Genomic DNA, 23,325 nt, shown 5'->3' with positions numbered 1-23,325 from the left:
AATGAATAAATAAATAATAATAAAAAAAAAAGTCTCCATTACATGGAACAACCATGTCAGCATTTTCCACCATTTAGAGAAATTCAAGGATGAAGATCCAACTGCCTCGTGTTTTTCATCTGTTTGATCTGGGTCCCAAACTTCTCTGAATTGTTTTTTGATCTCAAATTGAATAAAATCCTCTCCAACTATTTGGGTACTCAATTAGTGATCCAATGGCTGGATGACCTGGGAATATGTACCCCATGAATTGAGATGCATGTCTGAGGTCCTCCTAACTCTTGGATCACTAATTGGGCGCCTGATTAATTAGAGAAGAGCCAAATCCTCTTAAATCCAAAGTGCAAACTGTTCTAACATAAAATATGAAGTTTGGAACAGACGCAATGTTGATTGACTACCTTTTGTTTTTTTAAAGGGTAAACATCACTGACCCACCACTTTTGCGAAAATATCACTCCCCTCCCTTACAAGAAAAAGATGCTATCTAACAGCCCTCACCGTTAGTTCTGACTGTTAAGTTAAGTTAATATTTTTATAATTTCCAAAATACCCTTATAAACATGAAATACCTATTATACCCTTAATGAAATAAACCCCTCTCCCCCATACCCTTTCTTTATGAACTCTACTGAACCCTATCGCCCCTCTTCTTCTCTGTCTCTATTGATCCATTCCCGTTTGAGTTCGATGGTGGTTGGCAAGTCTTTGACTAAGGCTCAATACCCCTTACCTCTCCCGCTTCTCCGTCTCTGTTTATCGGCCTTAAAATTGAAGCCATTGTCATCAAAGAATCGCTCGTTGGAAGCCCATGAGAACTCTTGCCTGAGATCCGGGTTCGAGCTATAGCTCCTCCTCAAATGAAACACATTCGTCGAAATCGAAGAATCAGAAGCAGTAGCCTCAACAGAATCATAGATCCTCGGATCCAAAGGATATTGAAGTGGGTTTTCTGAAACACCTTCTGAGATGTTTGCAGTGATGCCATTGTACCCTACAAATGAAAGCAAATCTCTTTTCCATGCTTTGCCGGGGGGATTTGCATTTGATTTCTTTATTCTTCAGACAACATGACCATTGACAAGAGAATCCCATTGGACTGAAATTAAATGAATCAAGGAAGATACAAAAATGACAAATTTAACTAAATTTTTTTATTGTTACGAAATTTAACTAAATTAACTTGATTAAAGTTCAAAGCTACAAGAGATAATTGAATATTGTGAGAGGGGAAAAAAAAATTCCTTCAACTAAATTCAGAACATAATTAGCGAAAAGAGGAATAATAAAAAGCTATCATCGTTTCTTCTATTCAGAAACCCACAAGCAACAGCGAAGAGAACAAGCAAAAAATTAATAGAATCCCAATTTCTCTACACAGAATTGGGTCTAAAAGTCTCAGAAGCAAATGAAAGAAACGAAGGTACAACAAGAAACAAAAGTAAGAGAGCCACAGTGGGAAGCAAAACTATTAACAGAGTAGGATTGAGAAGTAGAGACAATGAACGACGATGGCGACGTTGATATAGATTGTTACTGGTCTGAAGCCAAGAGGGTGTCGATGGGTCTCCATTTTCTTCCATTATCTCGAGATTCTGGACTTCTTTCTTCTGGATAACAGCTTTTGGTGAGAGAGAGAGAAGAAGAAGAAGAAGAAGAAGAGGAGAAATGAGCAAGAACTTTCGATTATAAGGCCGATCAACAGAGACTGAGAAGTGGGAGGGGCAGGGGGTATTGAGCCTTACTCAAAGACTCGCTGACTGCCATCGAACTCAAAAGGGAATAGTTCAATAGAGACGGAGAAGAAGAGGGGCGGTATAGTTTCGTAGAGTTTAGAGAGAAAGCGTTACGGGGAGGAGGGTTCATTTCATTAAGGGTATAATATGTATTTCATGTTTAGGAGGGTATTTTGAGGATTATGAAAAAATTAACTTGATTTAACAATCAAAACTAACGGTTGAGGGATGTTAAATAACATATTTTTCTTGTAGGGGAGGGGAGTAATATTTTCGCAAAGATGGTAAATTCAATTGATATTTCGCTTTAGTTCAGGAGAGGGGACTGGAGAGTGATGTTTACCCTTTTTTTCAAAAGCAAAGCGTTGACCCTTTCCTTAACATTCCTTGGGCCGGGATCTAATGCCCATGGGGCATGGGCCTTGGCCTAGCAATAAAAGGACAGGGTCATTTTCGTCCACAGAAAAAAAAGAGCAAAATAAAAGGGCATTCTCGGACGCTCAGTCCTCAGTCGAACTCTGTTGTTTCTTTCTCTCTCTGGTTTACATTGCCTTCTGAAAGAAAACCTCGAAGGATGGCAGCCTGGGCAGCAGCGGCTCGTCAAGCCGCATCTCTAGCTCGGATTTCCTCTCGGACATCGGTGACTTCGGTGGCTCAATCTGCTAGGTTAATCCAGCGCCGTGGTCTCTCAGGTGGTGGAGGTAAATATCTCATTCCCTTTCCTCAACCTCTCTCTCTGATTCATATCAGAATCTCGATTATTTTGTTTCTTCATCATATGAACGTAGATCTCATTCACAGATATTCATATTTTCAAACATTTTCTGTGGTTTTAATTTTAATTTGTCCCTTTGCGTGCAAAAAACAAAAAATTAGCGGAATGTGAATTACGTCTGAATGAAAACCATATAGATGATCACCGGTGACCGCTGTTGTTGGATCGGTTAATGGGGGAGGGGGTCCAGTTCCATTATCAATATGCGTAACAAAGATAAGCAAAGACTGACCTTTCCCCCCTTTGTGAAGATCTGACAGACAAACGGAAGAGAAAAATCCCTTTTTTGTCTTTTTTTTTTTTGGGCGGGGGAGCTGCTTGGACCTCCAGTTCCTTTGGGACCTCGTTGACTATTGAAACGATATGGATGACTGAGTCTGAATTATTTGCGCTTGTGGAAATTAACGTATACAAGAGAAGTAATAGTGAATTAATACTCTTTAATTGAAATTTAATTGTAAACGGAGTCATTGGCCAGAATTTATCTAGGGCGGGGTAGAGGAGGAATGATTATATACTCATAATTATAGACTTTTGTCTACGTTGTCTGTTTGTGGATTTCGTTAATTTCTTTTCAGTATTAGGACAAGGTTTTTAAGTAATGAAAATGTTTACTTCCCTTCCATTATTTCTTTTCTTTTTTCCTTTCTGTTCGTTTTTATGGACTCTGCTACTACGTAAAATATGCATTAGCTATTTTTGGGTATATATCCATGTATATGGGGTCTTACTGTCCTTGAAATGCTGAAAGTTTTATGAATCTGATTAAGAGGTATCCTTAGTGCTTCCTTAACTATTCATAAACTTCATGAGTCATTAACATGCTTATTCACTGCAATGCAGATCATCATGGACCCGCAAAGGTGAACTGTTGGCAAGACCCTATGAGCCCATCAAAATGGAAGGAAGAGCATGTGAGTATTCTTTTGTTACAGTTGAGGCTGATTTGTCGTTTTATACTTATAATAAACTCATTTTTTAGTTTCTTCAAGATGATGAGCAATTATTTTTCTTCTCCAAATGAGTAGGTTTGAGTTTGAGAACAAACTATTTTATTTGTTCAGTTTTATGCTTGTGGTTCTATACTTTTATTCTATTTCTTCCAGTTCCAATTTTGAACTTTGAATGCTAGCTCTGAAAGTAGGTAAGATATGGGTCTGGATTCTATTTTTATTATTCCCTCTTGTCTGGGCATGTCATAATTGAGACCTTGCTTGTTCATCGCATTATAATTTCTTTCTGCACTTTGATTGTGTAGTAAGGTGCTCTTTTGGATTTCTTTTCTCTGATATAAGGTTCAAGTTGAATCATTATCATTTTAATGTAAAAAGTATTTATTTAATCTAACTCTGGAGATTTTTAGGTTTCATTTAATAATCCAAACTCATGGAATAAAATTTTTGAATGTTGACTTCACATGATAGATTCTAGCTTATTCAATTATATAAAATTACCATTTTGAAACCAAGTCTGTGATTGATGGAACCATCACTGCTGGGTTTCTGGTTCCCTACATCATCTTCCCCTGCACTATCAAAGATACTTGTCCCTCCCTTTTCTCTTTGAAGGGAAGACTATTCTCAGAGATTTTCTTGGCTATTTACTTGTTCAGCTTGGACAATGCCCCCCGAACCCCCAAACCCCCCCCCCCAAAAAAAAATAAAAAATAAAAAAAAAAATAAAAAATAAACTGACGGTTCTTTGATGAATCAGTTATTAGTAAAATTTGGCCTCATCAGTTTCTGATTATTTTCTGAATTTATTACCCAATTATATATTAAGCTTGACATTGATGATGGTTAGTAAAATGGAAAACTTAGATTTGACTTGCCTAGTTGCAGGCAAGCCAAACTCATGAGTCAAGGCTAGTCTGGTTTATTGTACCATCCATGTTTAATTTCAAATATGCCTGAAATTACTTGATAGAAAATGAGAGCAATATAGAATACATAATGGTCTGACAAGTGGGTCATCCTTTTTATTGAATTGCTTATAAACTATAAAAGATGCAACCCATACAGAGTGAAGAATAAGGGAGGGGGAAAATTATTATTAAGCGTTCTGATTTTCAGTTATAATGGATGGAGGAACTGGGTTTTCTAGTTTCTGTAGACCTCATATTCTGATAATTGATGGCATTTTATTAGATAGTAAAACAAGAATATACACCAAAATTGGCCATGTCATCATCCACCCTTCACATTATATGCAATGGGAAGAAGTAAGAGATAAAATCAGCCAATGGATAGGAATTCCCTGAACTCTAATTCAATCTGGTAACTCCATCCTTGGTCAGGGAATCTGCCAAATCATTGCCTGACCTGGCTTCCAATGAAATTAGTATTTTTCCTGAAAAGCCATATTTTGTATGTCCCTAATGACATGGGCATATCTCCATGGCCTCTCTTTATTTGACAACATCCAAAAAATGGTGATAGCTGAATCATCCTTGAATTATGGCCAAGAAATTTTACTGGTCGAATCACCTTTGGAGGATAGCTAAGTGATGTCAGCAGTTGAATCATCCTCTGCCATGAAGCTGTTGAAATCCTCTCTAATGGCAAATTCTAGTCCATCCGAATATTAGAAAGTTCTTTAATAGAATTTTTAAACCTATTGGACCTTAGTAGGTCGCAACACAACACCGTTGTGTGATCAATTCACCCCTCCGCCCCTCGTAGGCTTGGATTTCCTTAGTGAGGAGCATCAAAATTCAATTAAACTACAATACTACATCCTATGGGGGATGGAACAAAATTTCTCGCCCTTGATCCCATATTGGATTAATTTTCTTATGAGACATTGAAATAAAGTTTATTGTGTTCATAGTCGCCTAGGCGTCGTCAAGGCGGCGATTTGGTGTCCTGGTGGAAAAAAAGTTCATGGCAGTGCTACGATTTACGTGACTCACAAATGGCAGTCGCCATTGGCTGATAGGAGTCGCCATGGGCGCCAGGTCATGCCTGATTCACTAGGCGGTCGATTTTTTGTAAAATGCAGGGTGATTTTGATAGGGTTATGTTGATTTTTGATGATTTGATGTTGCTTAATGTTGGTTTTATATGTTATAGGGTATATATTGTAGGCTTGTAGGATGCTAAATAACTTTAGAAAATAGGGGAAATAAAAAAGTAGCATACTAAATAACTTTAGAAAATAGGAAAAATAAAAAATGACACATGGGCGATTTCACCGCCATGGCAACGCCATAACAGGCGATTCATTGCCAAATTGATTAGCTACCCCTCCACCGCCTTGGATCGATTTGCACCGTAACAACTATGATTGTGTTGTCCCTATCCGTCAACAAAAAAGATTATGAAGCATGCCTATGGAGAGGTGGTCAGCCATTGCCCAATGTGCCACCCTCGTCTTTAATTCTCTCTATATTTTTCAATTCAGAACGAAACACATCCCAGAAAAAAAAAATGGTACATTCCACTCATTCCAAAGACCACAATGTAGCAAGTAGAGTTGCCTTCCATATGAACCTGCTCCCTTGGCCCAAAAGGAGCATGATGCCAAAAACATATCAGTCCCACTAAGTCATTAGGGTTTCAGGTTTCTAATTACCTGTTTTCTTGAGGCACGCCATAAATCAGAAGTCTGTATATCTAAATATACTATTTTCCTGGACGAAGTTATGTGACATTGTTTTCTTAGTTCCACTTCCTTATGAGATGTTACACACGTTTTGTTTGAAATCCTCTTATTTTACGAAGGATTAAATGTAGAACTGTTATGATCAAATAATTATGGGTGGATCCAATCCTGTGCAGTTTGTGATTGTTTCTCTATCTGGCTGGGGCTTACTTATCTTTGGGAGCTACAAGTTCTTTACCGGAGGCAAGAAAGACAAGAAGGATGAGGTAATTGGTTATACTTTTACTTCTGAAAGTATGAGCTGTAATAATTATTTCTCAAATATTAACACCTGTAATGTTGGCATTGGGGAATCTCCATGCTTTTCTAGCTTTTTACCATACATAACAGTTTAATGGGGAGTCTTTTTCCTTTAAACTGATGAAATGGATGAGTGCAAAGGGAGCATGGAAACCTGTTGGGAATTGTATCTTATCCCGCTAATTAATGGGCTGCTGCATTGTGGTAATATATTGGGATGTTGAAAGCTCTGGTAAAGATTAATAGATCATATATATATATATATATATATATTTTCCATCTTATATGCATAAAACTAGATTTTATAACTATAAGTTGACATTGTTACAGTTACATCATCCCCCCCCCCCTGGTCATGTGGCCCAGGGAGAGATGCTTGGTGGCCTTTGTGATGGAGGAATATATACCAATTTACTGGTCAAATCTTGGGCTAAAACAAGCAAAACTCCCATTCTATGAAATTTATTTTCCGCTTCTGTTTAATTGTTACAACTTGGTCTCACTGCACTTCCCCTACTTGTTTGTGGCTGAAATTTCATCGTGAAATGTGTTGGGGTCATCTATCCCAAGCATAGCTAGGTGTCCAGGCGGCTTTGCCTGGACTGGCGCCTTGCTGCAGTTGTCTTGAATTTTACCCCCCTTGACTACCTTGGTTTGCTTAGGCACTGTGACAACTATGATCCCAGGTAATCACCTACTCTGCCTTGTGGCAAGGCATGATGGAAAATAACTGTAGATTGCATGACTAGTCAAAACCCTGATTTGGTATAGTGTCAAATTAAGGACAGGAGAACTCTCCCACTACTGATTTGCAAGATACACTCTCTCTACTGCCTAACTCCTTTCATCTCTCTTGCAGATAGTGGCAGAAGCATCACACTAGAACAATTGGGAGCTTTCTGGCAGTTTCTGTGATACTTGGTTGCACCTGGAAATAAAGTATTAGATAGGACTGCATCATCCGTAGGCAGAGGATATTTTTATTTGTTGTGAGACAATCCAGTTTTGGGCATTTTTTGTCCATGATTCCAGGGGAGGAGGATATGATGATAAAAGGGCCACTTTCCTTTATTTGCTTTTGTCCATGTGAATTATTGAGTTCGCCGAAATTTATGTTATAATGGTCCTAAGATAATCGTTTTTCACAAGTTTAACTGTGCCTTGATTTTTTTTTGGTAATGTTATCCACATTGAGCAGGAAGATGTTTTTTGGTAATGATCCTATATTCAAGAAAAGGTACTAAGCCTTTCCTTTTAAGCTCCCTATCTGGTTCTCACTGGGCTTATAACTGAACTTGTCTCAGCTTCATCTTTGGTGGAATTCCTCATCTCTATAATTCTACATGTCATGTTACCCTCTCCATAACCTTTCAACCACTGAGCACACCTTGAGAAGAGAAAGACATCGGAAAAGAAAACGAAAGTGATCTATAGTTTATTTCCTCTGTTTTTGAACTTAGATCCGATATGGTGTGTAAGATCCAAGGGTGATACAATTGATTCTTTTACAATGGCAACTTGAGGTAAATCTCAGATTGGCAACCGGCAATACCGATATGGAATGGCTGACACCGATCCAAGGGAGATACACCCATGATCCTGATACTTAAAACCATGAAAAGCAATGTAACATTAAAGATTTAAAAGCATTGAACTAATGCAATGACAAACCTTTCTTACTTTGCACATAACAAAGCTATACCGACATGAAACTAGAAGTCTAGAACTCTTCCTCCTCGGTGGTATTCTCATGCCCGTGCTCTTCTATATCGTCCAACTCGAGATCAAGAACGCTGGGGTTGTCATCTTCAGTCTCTGCATTTTTCTCTGTCTGCTCGCCAGCACTATCAACCTCCATATTCTCTGCCTCTTCATTTCTATCAGCATCCTTTCCAGTGGCACCTCTGTCTTCTAATTTTTTGACAGCACTGGCTTCTTGATCTTCTTGCAGTCTTCCAACGTCCAATTTCTGTTCAATTGTCAACCCTTCTCTTCCATCTTCAGACTCCCGTGGCTTCAGTTGAGAAGTTTCCTGTTCTTTCCCGATTTCATTAGATGTATCAGTACTTTCTTCTTGATCTTCTTGTGGTCTTCCGACATCCAATTTCTGTTCAATGGCATCATCAGCAAGTTGGCCGGCTTCACTCTTGATGCTGTCCATTGTCAACCCTTCTTCTCCATCTTCAGACTCCTGTGGCTTCAGTTGAGAAGTTTCCTGTTCTTTCCCGATTCCATCAGCTGTATCATTACTTTCTGCATCTTCATGATGTTGAGGATCATGGGGCTTCAACAACTCACTCTCTGAAGATATCCCCATCCCATCTTTCCCAATCAAACCTATCTCCACCCTTCTGGTATTAGAATCAGCTCCTTCTCCACCCTCCAATGCCTCTTGGTTCTCAGTGTTGGTTGTTATTCCCAGGACTTCATTTTTGGGCTCGTCAGGCATTTCTGAGTGCCCACCTCCCTGCTCTTCTCTTATAACTGCATTTTCCTGATCATGTCCATCTCTCAAAGCTTCCTTAGAGTTTCCACTCTTCTCCAGTTCCCTCTTTTTAGATATCATTCGCCGTCTCCTCTGCCCCTTCTTACTTCTAGACCGGCTTCTTGCTCTAGAAGTTGCACCAATTTGAGAGACATCAGGCTTCACTTCCAACTTCATCTCACCCTTTGAAATTACATTGTGTTCCTGACCATCACTGTCTTGAGGATTCTTGGGTTTTTGTAATTCTCCATCTCTTATGGCCCCATGATCGTCTTTTATGACTTCTCCATCACCAACTTTCAAATGCTCACCATCATGAGAATTTTCATCCTTCTTTACTTGATTCCCGTTACTCTGGTCCCTTACTTTAGGATCCCCGTCTTCTTGAGAAACCTTGGGCTTTACTGACTCCCCACCTCCTTCAATTTGACCCTCTCCTTGATGCTCATCTGCATTATTTTCACCATTGTCACCTCTCTGTGTAGAATCCAGCATGGAGGCACCTCTCTGCGTCGTATTTTCACCAACTGGATTATCATCCAATATCTTCAACAGCTCTTCTCTGGAAATTACAGTCTTGTTCCCGCCTTCTACTGCCGTTCCATTTTCAGCTCCATTCCTATCTGTTGAATTTTGTCCATCTTTCACATTCATAGACTCTTGCAGTTGCTGGTATTCAGCAGTGACATTCTCCTCTTTACTCATACTGACCTCATTTTCATTCTCCTCTACTGTGGTCCCTGTTGTGGCCAAATTTACTGGTGGTTTTGACGGATCATCAGCACTTACTGACCAGATTTGGGTAGGCTTCTCAAGACGGAGCTTCATCTCTTGAATTTCTGATTCCTTCTGCTTCAAAAGTTCTCTTAGAGCTATCATCTCAGGATTCTCCCTGTCTGAGCTTACATCTTTTACTCTTAGAACTCTGTTCTCATTCTGCAATTTTTCGAGTGCTGATTCCAATGCCATATGCTCCTGTTTAAGGGAAGTTGTCACAGACTGCATATCCCCAATCCTGTTGTTGAGTTGTGTCTTTTGCGTCCTAAGAGAGAATATCTTTGCTTTCATTTCTTCCATTTTTCTTTTCGCTTCTTTGGTAGTAATTCTTTGCTTCTGCGTATATAAAGGAGAAGCATAATAAGCTTTATTACACTAAATGGAGAACCAGCGCTAAAAAGGTTCCTACACAAACTATTGGTAAAGGAGAAAGATTGTGCATTTATAGTTATAATAAAGTATACAATTTTGCATCAACCCACCCACAAAAACTGCACTGCAATGATTAGTTCATGGCTCTAATATCACTTGTTAGGACACGGGTAGAACTCACCCTTAAAAGCTAGCCATTAAAGAAAAGGTGCCAAAAGCCAAAGTCCGTATAGATCACTACTCACATCCGGTGTTGGATCGGGCATTTTTCCATGGAACTCCAACATGCAAAAGGGATATTTCTCTGCATGTTCATCACACCACCCAATCCTTTGGGCATTTGGCCTTCTTATAATTAAAAATTTCAGAGTTTTGACAGCTTACATACAGTGGGAGATAAATTAATGGTGGGTAATAGAATTCATGGCCAGGCAACCAGCATGTGTATACTAATTGGGCAGCCACAGGCATGGAGGATTCCTTGTTGATTGAATTTTGTTCTGATTTCTCTTGTAGCTCACCCAGAAAACCTGGCCCAGGGGGTTGGGTTATAACATTGCAGGCTGAACCAAGGCCTCATCTTGTTCTGCCTGAACCTGCCCAAGTTACAGCTACAGCTCCCCTGTGAAGGGCTCATTTTCTCAGATTTGCAATGGTAATATGGGTTATGATTAAAGGGTTGAAAACATCTTGAAGATTACAAAGCTAGAGAGATGAATTGAAGTAAGAGTAGTGCATGTATGGCATATAAAGATTATAGGATGATATGAAGAGATCATATAGAAGACATGGGTATACCTGAAGGAGGTACTGAAGGGAAAGGAGCTCACGGTCCTTGTCTCTGAGGAGTAGGTCGAAGACGCGTCTCTCCCTAAGCTTGTGGAGAAGCATCACCCCCAACACTGCCGCCCCAAACGCCAGCAGTAGCAGTATCCCATACGCCCTTCCCCTGTTTCCACTGCTATTGCTATGTCCATACCCTTTTGAAGTGCCCCCCTTCAAAGCCATCTCTGAATCAAGAACAAAGAAGAAGGAAAGCAGAACAAGTCTCTGTCTTGTAAGGGAGATTTAGAAGTAAAGGTAGGAAGGCAGGAGAAGTCTCCTTCTTGTCAGGTAATAAGGCTAAATGGGTCTCATCCCTTCCTTGTTAGGACATCTCCCTTTCTCGATTGCACACTTGCAAAATTGCTTTGTGAAGATGTGTAGTCTGTCTACAAGAGGCCCACAGTGGGAAACGTGTAAGCCAAAGGAGGAAGAAAGGTGGAAGAAAGGCTGGGAATATTGTCAGCAAGGGTGCTGATTCTTGTGATATTTTGCCGATTTGAAGTTCAAGGCAAAAGGAAAAATGTTTGTTCTTATTAGTTTTTTCTTCTTCATGGAGTATATAGTGTTCCCAAAATTAACAGAAGTCAGAAGGTTAATGACTTCTGATCTCTTGTGTCTTCCCTAGTTTAGAAGTAAAGGTACCCAAATGACCATATGTCCATGGCATACATAACGTGTAAGTTGTGGGGTTCAAGCACAACCTTCAAGAAGAGGGATTTTTATATTTTTTGGTGGAAGGAGAGGGGTTGTTGAGAACAATTAAAATGGGGGAAATTTTGCAAATAGATTAAAATAAAGATATGAGCTGAAAAATTGAATCTTAAGGCAGCGTTTGGTATGCATGTCAAGAATGCATTTTACCCTGATAATGCATTTCAAGAAATCATACTAATCTTAGCCTTAATTTCAAAAAGTCCTTTATATGATTTGGGGAAAAGAATACTCTTTAATTGTGCAGCCTGACGACACACAAATGGGTTATCAACATGGGATGGGTTTTTTGGGTTTCATAGGGTTGGGGGCATTTAGCCGATCCCATTAACTTGGAATAAGGCTGAGTTTGTTGTCGTTACAGGGTTGGGGGCATCCTTTCGTTGCCCTCTGTGTCTTGGCATGGGAGCCATGAGATCAGGGAGTGTTCTATTCCTTATATGTTTCCAAAGGCTTTCTGAGTATAGTTTTATAGTTCATTCTCTTTAACTACGATTTAGAATTGAGATATTCAGGATGTGGGGTGCTCAAGGTTCACAAAATGTTGAGGTTGAGAGGATAAGATGATCAATACATATTAAATAAATAATGAGTCTAAATGTTTAAGATCATAGATAAAAGACTTTTATATGACATGATTTCTTGAAAATGCATTATCAACATAGAATGTATTCAAAAATATGTATACCAAACACAGCTTTGATTAACCCCTTAACAAGTCAGTAAGAGGAAATTTCTCCCTTGTGTTTTAGGCTTTTATCCACCCAATTATGTTAGGTATAATGAGAGAAAGAAAGTGGATGGAGGAGTACTAAATGGAGGAGTGTTTATACTTTCCGCTTATAGGGAATAGAGCTCTTTGAATTGTGGGAGGTAGTGGCCACTACTGGCCAGTTGGGGAAGGTGAAGGTGAAGTTTTTTAATTATCAAATAAAGTGTTCTTTGCATTGATTAAGGCTGACGAAGTGGAGGGGAGTTGGGGCAGTTTCTAGTTCCAGTCAAACGCATGCCCCTAATGGCAAACATGAATAAACAGTCGGAGATTACAAGGAGAGCCAAGGGCGGGTACTCAGCTACTCTTTTAAACCCATTACTATGAGGATAGATCCTCTGTAAGTACGTTGACCTATATTTACATACAAAGTTTTAATGTCCCAATGCTCGTTTCTTTGTTTTCATATATAATCAGTGTAGAAACGCAACCTTAAAATGATGCAGAAGATAATGGAAAAATAAAATAAATAATGCACACGGATTTTATGGGGTTCTGCAAGATTGTCTACGTTCCCAGTGAGATAAGATCCTGCTTCACTATCAATGGAGAATAGGGTTACATCGCTCGTCCTCACACCTCTCGGTATTGCTTACATTAAAGAGAAAGAAACCATTGCTATAAATATATAGCGAAAAACCCTAATCCGAAAAGTACACAATTACCCTCAAATAAAAATTCGAGGCCCCCTTACACCCCCTGCTATGCAGGGGCCTCCTGCCCCCTTTGCAACCCCCCACGGCCCACTAACTGATTAGCAGAACTATCGTCCTGCTTGTCGAGGTGCTACACCAGTACTCCTTGAATTAAACTGCGACGGAATACAAGACATCGTACACCAACAATTAGTGTCTAATTAGTCATCCAACAGTTAGAGGACTCTAACACACATATCAACAGATGGACGCGCATCCTTAGGTCCGTTCAGCTATTGGATGGTTAATTGAGCGACTCAATATATAATTGGAGAGGATCTTTTTCTCTTTTTTTTTTCACCTTTTAAATGCAAAAAAATGAAATAAATGTTGGCACCTATCATGTATGTGTAGGTGAACATATTGGTACTCAGGATGTGAACTAAACAATATCAGTTTTTCACGCCTTCATCCATATAAATCTCCATGTGTATTCTAGAATGTGGAAGCCTGGAAGAGTCTCTTCACACATGCTCCTTGCAATGCTGGCAGATCTGATCCTCTCCAATTTTTAATCATATAATTCTTGTCTAATTCTCTTTGTGCATGTTACTTATGTATATTTTCAAAATTCAATGGTTGTAGAAGTTTTTTGAGATTCAAATCAATTTCAACACTTCAAATTACTTAAACTTCTACAACCATTCGATTTTGAAAATGTACAAGTGTCACGTGCATAAAGAGAATTGCACAATTAAGAATTGGATATGATCTAAATCCGACACAGACCTTCACAAGCATCTATGAGTACTAGAAAAAAAAAATCCAAAAGGAAACCTTAATACTGAAATATTATAAGAGTACAAAGATCTGATAACATCATAATCAGCCTAATGCAAGTTTAAAAGAAGCAAATTGAAGAACCCTCATCAAACAAAAAAGAAATACACACTAATCCCACCCCGAGGTTGTTTGAATTGATCCAGGGTCTTGAGATTAATTTTAAGAACGAGCAAATTGTTTGTAATAGGAAATGTGGATGAGGAGGTGTTGGTAAGTAGCTGTGAGATTTTGTGATTCCTTACGATGGATACTCCCACCTCTCGCATTTGCCTTCGCAGTAATGTAGGGATGGATTGGACAACCAAACCAGACCTAAGACTGCAGGATTTTATAAACCAGAGAACAACCAATAATCACCCAAAATTAGGTAGCAAACAACAGTCCAGAAGTAAGAGTCAAACAGTCCTTGTAAACCAGAATTTTCAAACCCAGAATTTGGAATTTCTGAAACAGAGATTACACCAAACAAATTGACTAACCAGCAGCAGGAGAGAAACTTGAGATTTCCAGAACCAGAAATCAAAAGCAGTTCAGATCCCTTATCTGGTTTGAAGAACTTTGCAATTAACTTTGAAAAGAAAGAAAGAATAGTTGAAGAGACCTCTTGGACTTCACGCCGCAAAGAGTCAATTGGATCAAACACCAATTCCTTCAATCTTGATCAAACACAAGACAACTCTTCATGAAGAAGACAATAACAACAACCATTAATCTTTTTATCAAAATCATTTTAGGCTTTTAGGAGTCTCCTCTTCTTTATTTATAATGTTAATGGGGGAGGGAATTACAAAATAGAAGGTTCCTTAAAAAGGAAACCAAATATTCTCCTAATACAATAGTTACTAAAAACTGAAATTAGAAACTAGTTGAAAAATGAAACTAACTACTAATGACTAGACTCAATTAACAACTTGACTCCTAAGGAAACAAATATAACTCAAATCAAGCCCAATTAAAAAGGAAACTAATGAAAATGAAAACTAACTAACAATCCCGTACTCAATCTTAGAGCCCCCCTTTTAGAACCCATAAAAGTGGTCTATTACACTCAAAACACATGAGATCAAAGGCCTAACATGTATAGAACCCAATCCTAGGCTTATTCCTAATAAAATAAGCCTATTTTGGTAATTAATCTACATCACGCAGAGAGGATAACTTCGGACCGAGTTCCCCTTCACCCGTGATGAAAAAAGAATCACCTCACTATAATCATTGATTCTGTTAGATTGGCATGGAAAAATATAATTTCCATCCGACTTTAAAAACGCATAATTTGGATCAAAATCGATTATGAGATTGATGAGAAATCGATAAAAATCAACCCAAATATTCCCCAACTCTAGTTTTCACAAGGGGATCGACGATCAAATCTACCAATTTCTAAGAGGGGGGAGTGAATGAGGATATTATAACTCACTCTCATTGTCACATCACCAATAGGTAAAGAATTCCTTCTTGCATGGGGCCAAAAAAATCCTCTGCGGTGAAGCAGTGAGCAATGGTGAGGATCCAACAACTGGGTGCATGCCAAGGCCCTCCCAGCCGATGAATCCTCACTATCACTCCCCACAGAGGATTTGAATGAAGGAAAACTTAATCTAGATAACTTATGTGAATATGTCCTATCACACATGTATGCGACAATCTAAACAATTAGCCATGAAAAAATCAGGAGCACAGGTTAAAAGCACAGATCTATATAACTTGTTACAAAAAGATTTTATCACAAGACTAATTGCTATTTAATATTGAAGTTCTAGTTTAGTAATCCACCCCATCAACCCTCTCCCCCTGGTGTGCTGATGAATAACTCTAGTTCAAAATGACCACTTCATTGGACTGAATCAAGTGGGATGACATTGTTAAACCACCAATATCGACAATACTACAGATACAACATCTCAAATGCAATACTGCATATGTATTAACCGCCCAACTACATTGTTCAATTCACCTGGATTATTCGTATTTCTTGTTTCGCATCTTGGATGCCACGTCTCCACTGTAAGGTGCAAAATGGAAAGCATACTGCTGGAGAACTGAAAAGACAACCATCTCCAGACACACCAGGACGTTTTGCAGGGCTTGCTCAATTTGCTCTACATCTAACCAGAAATGATGAGATCGAATGATGCCCATCGCAGCTAGGATGTTAAGCACAACTCCCTAGAAACAGTCAAAGAAAGCCATTTGTGAATACAAGTCATGGAAAAACTCCATTTTCACAAGAAGAAATAAGTGTTAAAAAAAGGATGGGAGGCCAGAAGCAACTTTCCCCCTTAGACATGCCATTTTTTTTTATTGTTTTTTGCTGTGAACTGCATGGATCTGTAAATAAACCTTAACCAGTAACCATGATTATTACCACCAATCATTTGGGTAGCCGGTGATTGAAAGACCTTTTTTCTTTTCTTTTTTTTGGAGAGAGGGGGGGGGGGAGGAGAGAGAGAGAGAGAGAGATGGATGATGTGAGGAGGTACCAACTACTAAGTGTTTCTTTCAGGAACTTGATCCTTCAAAGTGCTCAAAAAGCTTTTACGAAATTGCAAGGAGTTGGGATGTGAAATTTACCTGCCAGAAGCAGAAGAATACAATCCCTTTAATGCACAAGAACTTGGAGAGGGGCTTGTGGGGTTCCAGCTCCTTTGCAAACACATGGTAAAAGAGCACAAGGGAATACAGAGCCATCGAAACAGAAATATTGAGAATGATGCTGAATGTCCAGCTGAGCCAACTGGGGTAAAGCCCAAGAAGCTGAAATGCTATCATCAGCACAGAGCAGACGGGCCGAATGACAACGAACTGCCAAGTCCAGTATTTAAGGAGCTTCAATGTGTGATGGTCCAGACGGACGGTCCGTGGCTGCAATTTGTAGAAAGATGTTTCAAATATATATCCATTTCTTCCAAAAAGCTAACTACTTCGCTGACAAGCCCTTATAAGTGTTCCATGGTGTTGTGGGCAAGAAATAACAAATTCTAAATTCACATTATGATCCACTAGATGCTAAAAAATTCACAACATTCAACATCTGGAGTACTCTTAATTGTTCATAATAAATTTTGATTTCTTGGCAGAGTTCAACAGGGCCAATTGATTTCATAGTCAATTATATTGTATGAAACAAGGAAAAATCAAGCATTTGGTTGAATTGGATACATGTTACCTGATGTCTCTGTTTCCAATTACCACTTACATACCCTTTACTAATGTCATAAACATTGGTTTTACGTTAAGCACATTCTTTTTATATCACACAGATATGTCAAACTAAATTGTTTGACAAACATATCTTGTAAAATACCAAATACCATGCAGACATATTTGTGTGAACAAAGGTACAAAAACTACCCACAAGAAAAGGGCCAGGTGGGGAGAGGGGAGAAAAGAAAAATAAGCCCTACCCACAAGAAAAGGGAACGGGGCAAAGAAAAGAAGAAGCCCTAACCTGAGAAATAGAAAATCCAACCTTCAAACTGGAGAAGGAAAAAAATTGACAAATGGATTTGATCACTAGCTATAATATGCTAATCCAAGAAAATCAAGAGTTTTTGCCCCAAGGAAAATAAAAATTCTCCAAAACCTATGACCTATTTTTACAACAATTGTTTGGATTTTCTATGAACTCTACTCCCTAATCAAGAGACTCCTAAAGACTCTTGATTGTATATATATATATATATATATATATTGAAAAACCTTTGTTCGGGGTTGGGGGGGGGGGGGAGGTCTCCTAAACACATCATAATAACCCCATTATAATGTTGGAATGCCTTCTTAAAAATATATGATATCTAGAACTAATTCCTACCAAAACAAAGACCAAATTAAATAACACACTATGGAAATCTCTCCCTCTCAGACTGTGAGCATGTGTTTGTGTGCGCATGAATCAAAGATCCAAAAAGTACGACAGAAGAAACTACTTCAAATCAGAAATCCAAACCCTCTAAGTACCATTCCACATCTCAGTCTGCAATGGCTCATTTAATGAATCACAATTTAAATTAAAATTCAGACAAACAGATTGAAACTTCACTGGCTTTAGGACACCACTTGTATCTTCTTGAATGGAATAACAAAGCCTAACAAAATCTCATAACAAGAGAACTGGTTGCTCACCTGGAAAAGGCTCACTGGGAATGAATGGTGAATCTCTCTTCCTTTAATCTCATCAGGAACTATGTTTTTGCTAATAGATATATTCAAGTAACTATACATCAAAGCCAAGAACTTGGCAATCACCTGCAAGTAACATTTTCAGAATCTTATCAACATGATGAGAAAATATAGCTTTTATGTTTAAATTATTTCACAACCGAGTGGAACGGACTTACCAAAGCCTCATAGCATTCCTTAACAGAGTCCAAGAACAAGAAAAATGTCTTGCTTCCCCGGACATCTAACAAGCCGACAAAGGAGTCAATGGCATATATGGGTGCCATGAGGATGATGATCAGTATGGCCTTTTGTTCCTTTGGGTTTTTCCAGTAAAAAAGATGCTGGGATAGGAGCTGTACAGTAAAATGCATTGTTAACATAACACAGACCCCAGATCCTAAAAGAGTAAGTTGTCCCCGGTCCAATTTACTTATATCAATCATTTTTTATTGCTGAGACGATCCAAAGTCAAGACCTGCAAAATGGTGTTCAGGCTTCTTAAGGATCCAAAAAGTTGAGCAAAATCCTGATTCCTAAATGTAGATAAGAAATTGTTTTGGGTAATATATACACAAAAGCTTAGTGAAAAAAGAAAAAGAAAAGAGAAATATGGATAAATAACAAAGAAGTAGCTTGTAAAGATAACTTCTGATATCATCCAGAGAAAACAGCAGAAAGCAAGATTACACATTCTAAAAGAAATAAGATTTCTCTTATTTATGCATCCAATTGAAATAATTAAGGAACAATCATAGCCAGTTTATTTATATGGTTTAATCCAAACACAGACTTCCCATAAAAGAAGAAACCACCAATCATACTGGAGTCTGTGATTGGCAAGAATGCATTGTGTCTGTACTAATCAGATTCCTCCAAATGCCCCACTTAAAACTACAGACAATTATCAGTAAGCCAAGCAGCCCAAAATATTTGAGTAATACCATGAACAATTTAGGCCTTTCTCATGTATCTTTGACTCTTAAGCCAGCAAGCAAATAGCCAGGGCACAAATCCTTTTTTTTTTTTTTTTTCTCTTTTGGTTGAAAGAGCCTAAATCCAATGAAAAAGCCAAAAGGTCTATACTGCATAAACCCCATTGTTTTATCTGTCTCTCTATTCGGCTTTCCTCATAAATTATATAACTAAATGCTTGTAAAGATACATGACAATTAGCAGACTACAGGGAGATAATAACCAGTGTCTTTATAAGCCACAGTTGTGTTTCGGGTTCAGTGAAAAGAATCACATCTTCAAACCTCAGGATTCAGTTAATCTGCATGCAAATGAACATAAGAAATTGAGTACATGTTTTACCAACCTCTCCTCCTCCTCCCCCCTCCCCCCTCCCCCCTCCCCCAACCCAACTCAACCCCGCGCCCAAGAAAAAATGTACATTATGTGAACCTAATTGAATTTGGCACATAATTTTGAGCATTGAATATATTGGTCAGTTTAAGCCTTACTAGGTGTCATTGAATTGCTAAAACTCGGCATTCCAAGATGCAAAAACCATGTCAGGGTTATAAGAAGTAAATAATTTAGAAGCGACCATCATTCTTCCGGAAAATTTGCATCCTGTTATAGTGAGGACGATCTCTCACTTGCAAGTTACCAGAGTGTTTACTATAATGTAAGTACCACTTTTACTCGAGATCTGGAAAAGTCATAGTAAAGAAAACCATGTCGAAGGAACAAATATGTGAAAATCAAATGCATCTGACAGAAAATCCATCAAAAGGGAACACATTTACTGGGTTTTCTGATTTCCAACCTTACGAATCACAATTAAGATTTGTCAACTTTTATCCATAAAGAAGTTAAAATTAAGATTTGCCTCAACTTCTTTAGATTTCCCATTGCCCTATTTCTACAAAAATTAGAAGCATATACAAGCAATTACAGAAAGATCGGATCGATTATATGACGCTCAAAACCACCAGAAAATGAAACCACAAGTTTTCAAGACATCGAGAAGTTCACTCTCGATTTGTCAAACAAATGAACATATCGAGCTACATAATTCATCAAATGTTAGTTTTGAACTGCAAGAACATAATGTTGGCAAAAGAGAATCACCTAGAAAAAGTTGAAGAAACGGATATCACTCACAGCGAGCTCTGCAAGTAATGGATTGCGATCGTCAAGAGAAGACGAAACAATAAACTTTAGAAATTCGATAAGCTCCTGCTTCTTTGTACGACGTGCAGGCGCGCTGGAGAAGATCCGTCCATAAATCCTTGTTTTTCCTCCATTATTGAAATCAGACTCGTCAATGATGGCTGCGAACTTGGCAGTAGTGCACTGCCACTCTTCCCGTGCCACGTGATCTCCGTGATCTCTTCAGTTTATCAATTTTACCTTTTTATCCCTACTTTTAAAAATATTTACTTTTCCTTTATTAAAGAACAAAACACCATTTTGATACCATCGGAACGGTCAAGGCTCACGCGATTGGTCAAGGTCAAAACCATTTTCAAATTGTTTGAGTCGTATTGGTTGATTTTTTGCTATTTTATATTTGAATCGTACACGTGGATCAGAATAAAAAAAACATTAGGATCATCATGGTCAATACCATTCTGAGTCGACCGATACTTTTCATTTAGCTCGAATTTTAGAACCATGCTCTAGAGACCAACTCATTTTCCGTGAAACTGGACATTTGCCAATCCATCCTTGGGATCTACTCAATCACAATTCTTATCATTTCAAGTCGCAAAAGTTCATAGACATTGGGATGGTTCATCTTGATAATCTTTTTAAGGAAGTTCATCATTTTTTTAGCCACGTGGACAGTTGATTACCAACTGAATGTTGGATAAGATGTACATACTGTCACATTTTATATTTAAATTCAATTAAAGAAAAAAGAACTCTACCTGACCATTTGGCCCTTGACCTAGATATATAAGACAATGGAATAATGCCCCCACCCTTGTGGAATACAAAAAAACAAACCTTTGATGATCCCCATTTGTGACCTCTCATTTGCCCACACGCTAATGCAAGGGCCTTGTGATCAAGGAATGTTCTTTTTTCCTTCAATTAATTATCAACTTATCTATCTCCATGTATAATTATGTGTCCCTTTTTTTTTTTTAATGAGAAAATAAAATTTCATTAACTGATATAGTTGAGAACATTAACCATTGGTCCTATATCTAGAATTCTAATTTTTCTATGCATAACTAGAGCAGCAATGTGTTTACTTATATGTCTCTTGTATGTAAATGCACTTATTCACCCGTCTGTAGTCTCTAAATTGTCAAAGCTTGCAGTCCGAGATTCGATCTAACAATTTAACACATCATGTCAAAGTATGCTCGGAGTTTTGGTCAATTGATCAGGTCATAGGTTACCCACTATGCTTCCCCCCTTAGCATGGTTTCAAGTATCAATATTATACTAATCATATTAATATCGGCTGAGACCGATCCTCAATCTTTGACTCATCTGAACTGATTACTCATAGGAATTGATCTACAAAGGTGAAATCCACTACAAATTAGTTATTAGATGAATTATATCGGTACATAATAGTCTTGTACCAAAATGATTCTCATCCGAAAACTTGATCGGCTCCCTGTTTTTATGCTCAAAATAGCATTTGGTTGGCCACATTGAACAGAAACAGCTTTGGGTTTTCGATTTTTGGAATCACCATCCACTTTATGAATTATGACTCATCCATCTACAGAAGCCTACATTCTTCGTGGGGCTGTGAAATGGCATCTTTCTCATAAGGAAAGACCATGGATTTGGAATCTATCACACATATATTCACAGTGTAGCAACACCCAGAATTTCCTCGACTGGCTATGGAACACAACGTGTACTGCTCAAAGTCAAAAAGGACATCTGTACTACAATCGTCCCAGAGTCGACACTTGTCCATAATCTTATCCTTCAAAATTGAAATCTTTCCCAGTCACCGTCGTCTTCTATGAAAGGAGTCCAAAACCCCATTTGCAAAACCAAGCAGTGTTCTTCCTCTCCTCTTCTTCTGTGAGTGCAACTGAGGGAATTGGAAAAATCAAGGTGAGGGATTGGAGTTCAAGAAGTAGAAGAAATGAATAAGCTGAAACTCTATGTGGATCGTAAGTCACAACCAGCTCGTGCTCTTATTATCTTCTGCAGGTAAGTAACCAAACATGTCCTAATGCCCATAATATATGGTTAAGTTTGATCATGGTTCCTAATATTGTGAATGGTTTTAGCCTTTTTTTAGGTAAGGACCATAGGAAACTGATGTAGATCATTAGGATAGGTACTTTATAAAGTACCAATGAAGGAGAAGGACAACTCAACTCAAGTCACTGATTCACCAACTTAATGAGTTAACAACTGAGCCAGAATCAACTCAGTGAGTTGACTCAGTTAAGAAGGTGTTCTAACTGTCAATCGGTTGGTTCCTTTGTTTTTTCTTTTCCTGATAGAGCTGAACCAAACCATTAAGCCAAAAGTTGGTTTCAGTCTGTTTCGCATTAAAAAAAAAAAAAGCTACCCGATCACAGAGGTGTGCGAAATTTCTGCCTCACTCCTATCAAACTAAAAATGTCCTTCATGTAGATGCTCTTGTGTGTGCTCTTATTGGCCCACACTAATGCAAGATTCACACCACGAGTAAGAATCAGTTGCCCAATTATTTCTCATCGATTTTTTTTTCTATTGCTTTTAGCTGGCCTGATTTCATAGAAACACCCAATCAAAACCAAACCAATAAGGATTTGATTCAATCTGAAATGAACTAATAGGTTTCAGTTGGTCAGAATGTTTGATTGGTTCGGGCTGGAAATTGACCCCCTTGTTATACCTGGGATGAACCGGCCGGTTCAGTTGCTTCATTTCATTGTTTTTTCTGATCATGTTTGACAGTTACTTGAACTGCCAGTGTATTTTGAAAATAAGTTATTTCATGTCTGAAACTTTCTAGAAGATTTGATCATTTGCTTGTGAATTAGGTTAAATGGAATCGATTTCGAGGAGATTACTGTGGACTTCATAAAGCGTCAAACTCATTCGCCTGATTTTATAGGTCTGTTAATGCAAAATCTGATTTTTTTTTTTTTTCAAGTTCTAGTTTTATATTTACTTTCACTCTGTCTTGAATCCTTAATTTCTAATTGATAAAATTATCATGCAACCTGTGGTCATTACTGCATCTGAGTTTGCGAGTTCAGGTTTATGTTTAGAAATTGATTTTCCTAGTATCTGGATGTTGATTGTGAGAGCTGGTACAGATCAGATGCAATAATTTGACCTTTCTTGAAATGGATCTATCTTGTAGTTTCATAATTTGAGGTAAAACACTCCCCCCCCACCCCCCC

At 38.3% G+C, this 23,325-nt stretch overlaps 4 protein-coding genes across 5 annotated transcripts in view; 2 read left to right on the top strand and 2 right to left on the bottom strand.

Moving 5' to 3' along the window:
- The first annotated feature begins 2,228 nt into the window (after positions 1-2,228).
- LOC122093814 lies at positions 2,229-7,562 on the top strand. The gene is made up of 4 exons (XM_042664311.1): positions 2,229-2,437; positions 3,355-3,425; positions 6,291-6,380; positions 7,274-7,562. The coding sequence occupies exons 1-4, from the start codon at positions 2,311-2,313 to the stop codon at positions 7,295-7,297; spliced, it is 312 nt and encodes a 103-aa protein (XP_042520245.1). The 5' UTR covers positions 2,229-2,310; the 3' UTR covers positions 7,298-7,562.
- Positions 7,563-7,819: 257 nt separating this feature from the next.
- On the bottom strand, positions 7,820-11,352 carry LOC122093813 (uncharacterized protein DDB_G0290685-like). Its single transcript, XM_042664310.1, has 2 exons — positions 10,847-11,352; positions 7,820-10,012 (listed from the first exon to the last, which is right to left on the bottom strand). The coding sequence occupies exons 1-2, from the start codon at positions 11,054-11,056 to the stop codon at positions 8,135-8,137; spliced, it is 2,088 nt and encodes a 695-aa protein (XP_042520244.1). The 5' UTR covers positions 11,057-11,352; the 3' UTR covers positions 7,820-8,134.
- Positions 11,353-15,516: 4,164 nt separating this feature from the next.
- LOC122092654 (transmembrane protein 184C) lies at positions 15,517-20,266 on the bottom strand. Of its 2 annotated transcripts, none has more exons than XM_042662881.1 (5): positions 20,075-20,266; positions 18,175-18,473; positions 17,960-18,082; positions 16,409-16,699; positions 15,517-16,003 (listed from the first exon to the last, which is right to left on the bottom strand). In XM_042662881.1, exons 2-5 carry the CDS (start codon positions 18,439-18,441, stop codon positions 15,797-15,799), a joined length of 888 nt encoding a protein of 295 aa, XP_042518815.1. In that variant the 5' UTR covers positions 18,442-18,473; positions 20,075-20,266; the 3' UTR covers positions 15,517-15,796. The 2 variants fall into 2 exon arrangements, with proteins under 2 accessions (XP_042518815.1, XP_042518816.1); XM_042662882.1 differs by having other exon boundaries at positions 20,108-20,262.
- Positions 20,267-21,924: 1,658 nt separating this feature from the next.
- The window catches only part of LOC122093232 (glutathione S-transferase T1-like), a 6,074-nt gene continuing 4,673 nt past the window's right edge, over positions 21,925-23,325 (top strand). The window contains exons 1-2 of the mRNA XM_042663514.1: positions 21,925-22,135; positions 22,960-23,033. Of these exons, the coding sequence (XP_042519448.1) occupies positions 22,068-22,135; positions 22,960-23,033 (142 nt within the window). The 5' untranslated portion in view covers positions 21,925-22,067. The remainder of the gene's footprint in view (positions 22,136-22,959; positions 23,034-23,325) is intronic.

Source organism: Macadamia integrifolia, chromosome 11 (assembly GCF_013358625.1).
Source record: "Macadamia integrifolia cultivar HAES 741 chromosome 11, SCU_Mint_v3, whole genome shotgun sequence".
NCBI lineage: Eukaryota > Viridiplantae > Streptophyta > Magnoliopsida > Proteales > Proteaceae > Macadamia > Macadamia integrifolia.
The sequence above is the reverse complement of the archived record's forward strand: the minus strand, read 5'-3'. Positions and strand labels throughout refer to the sequence as shown.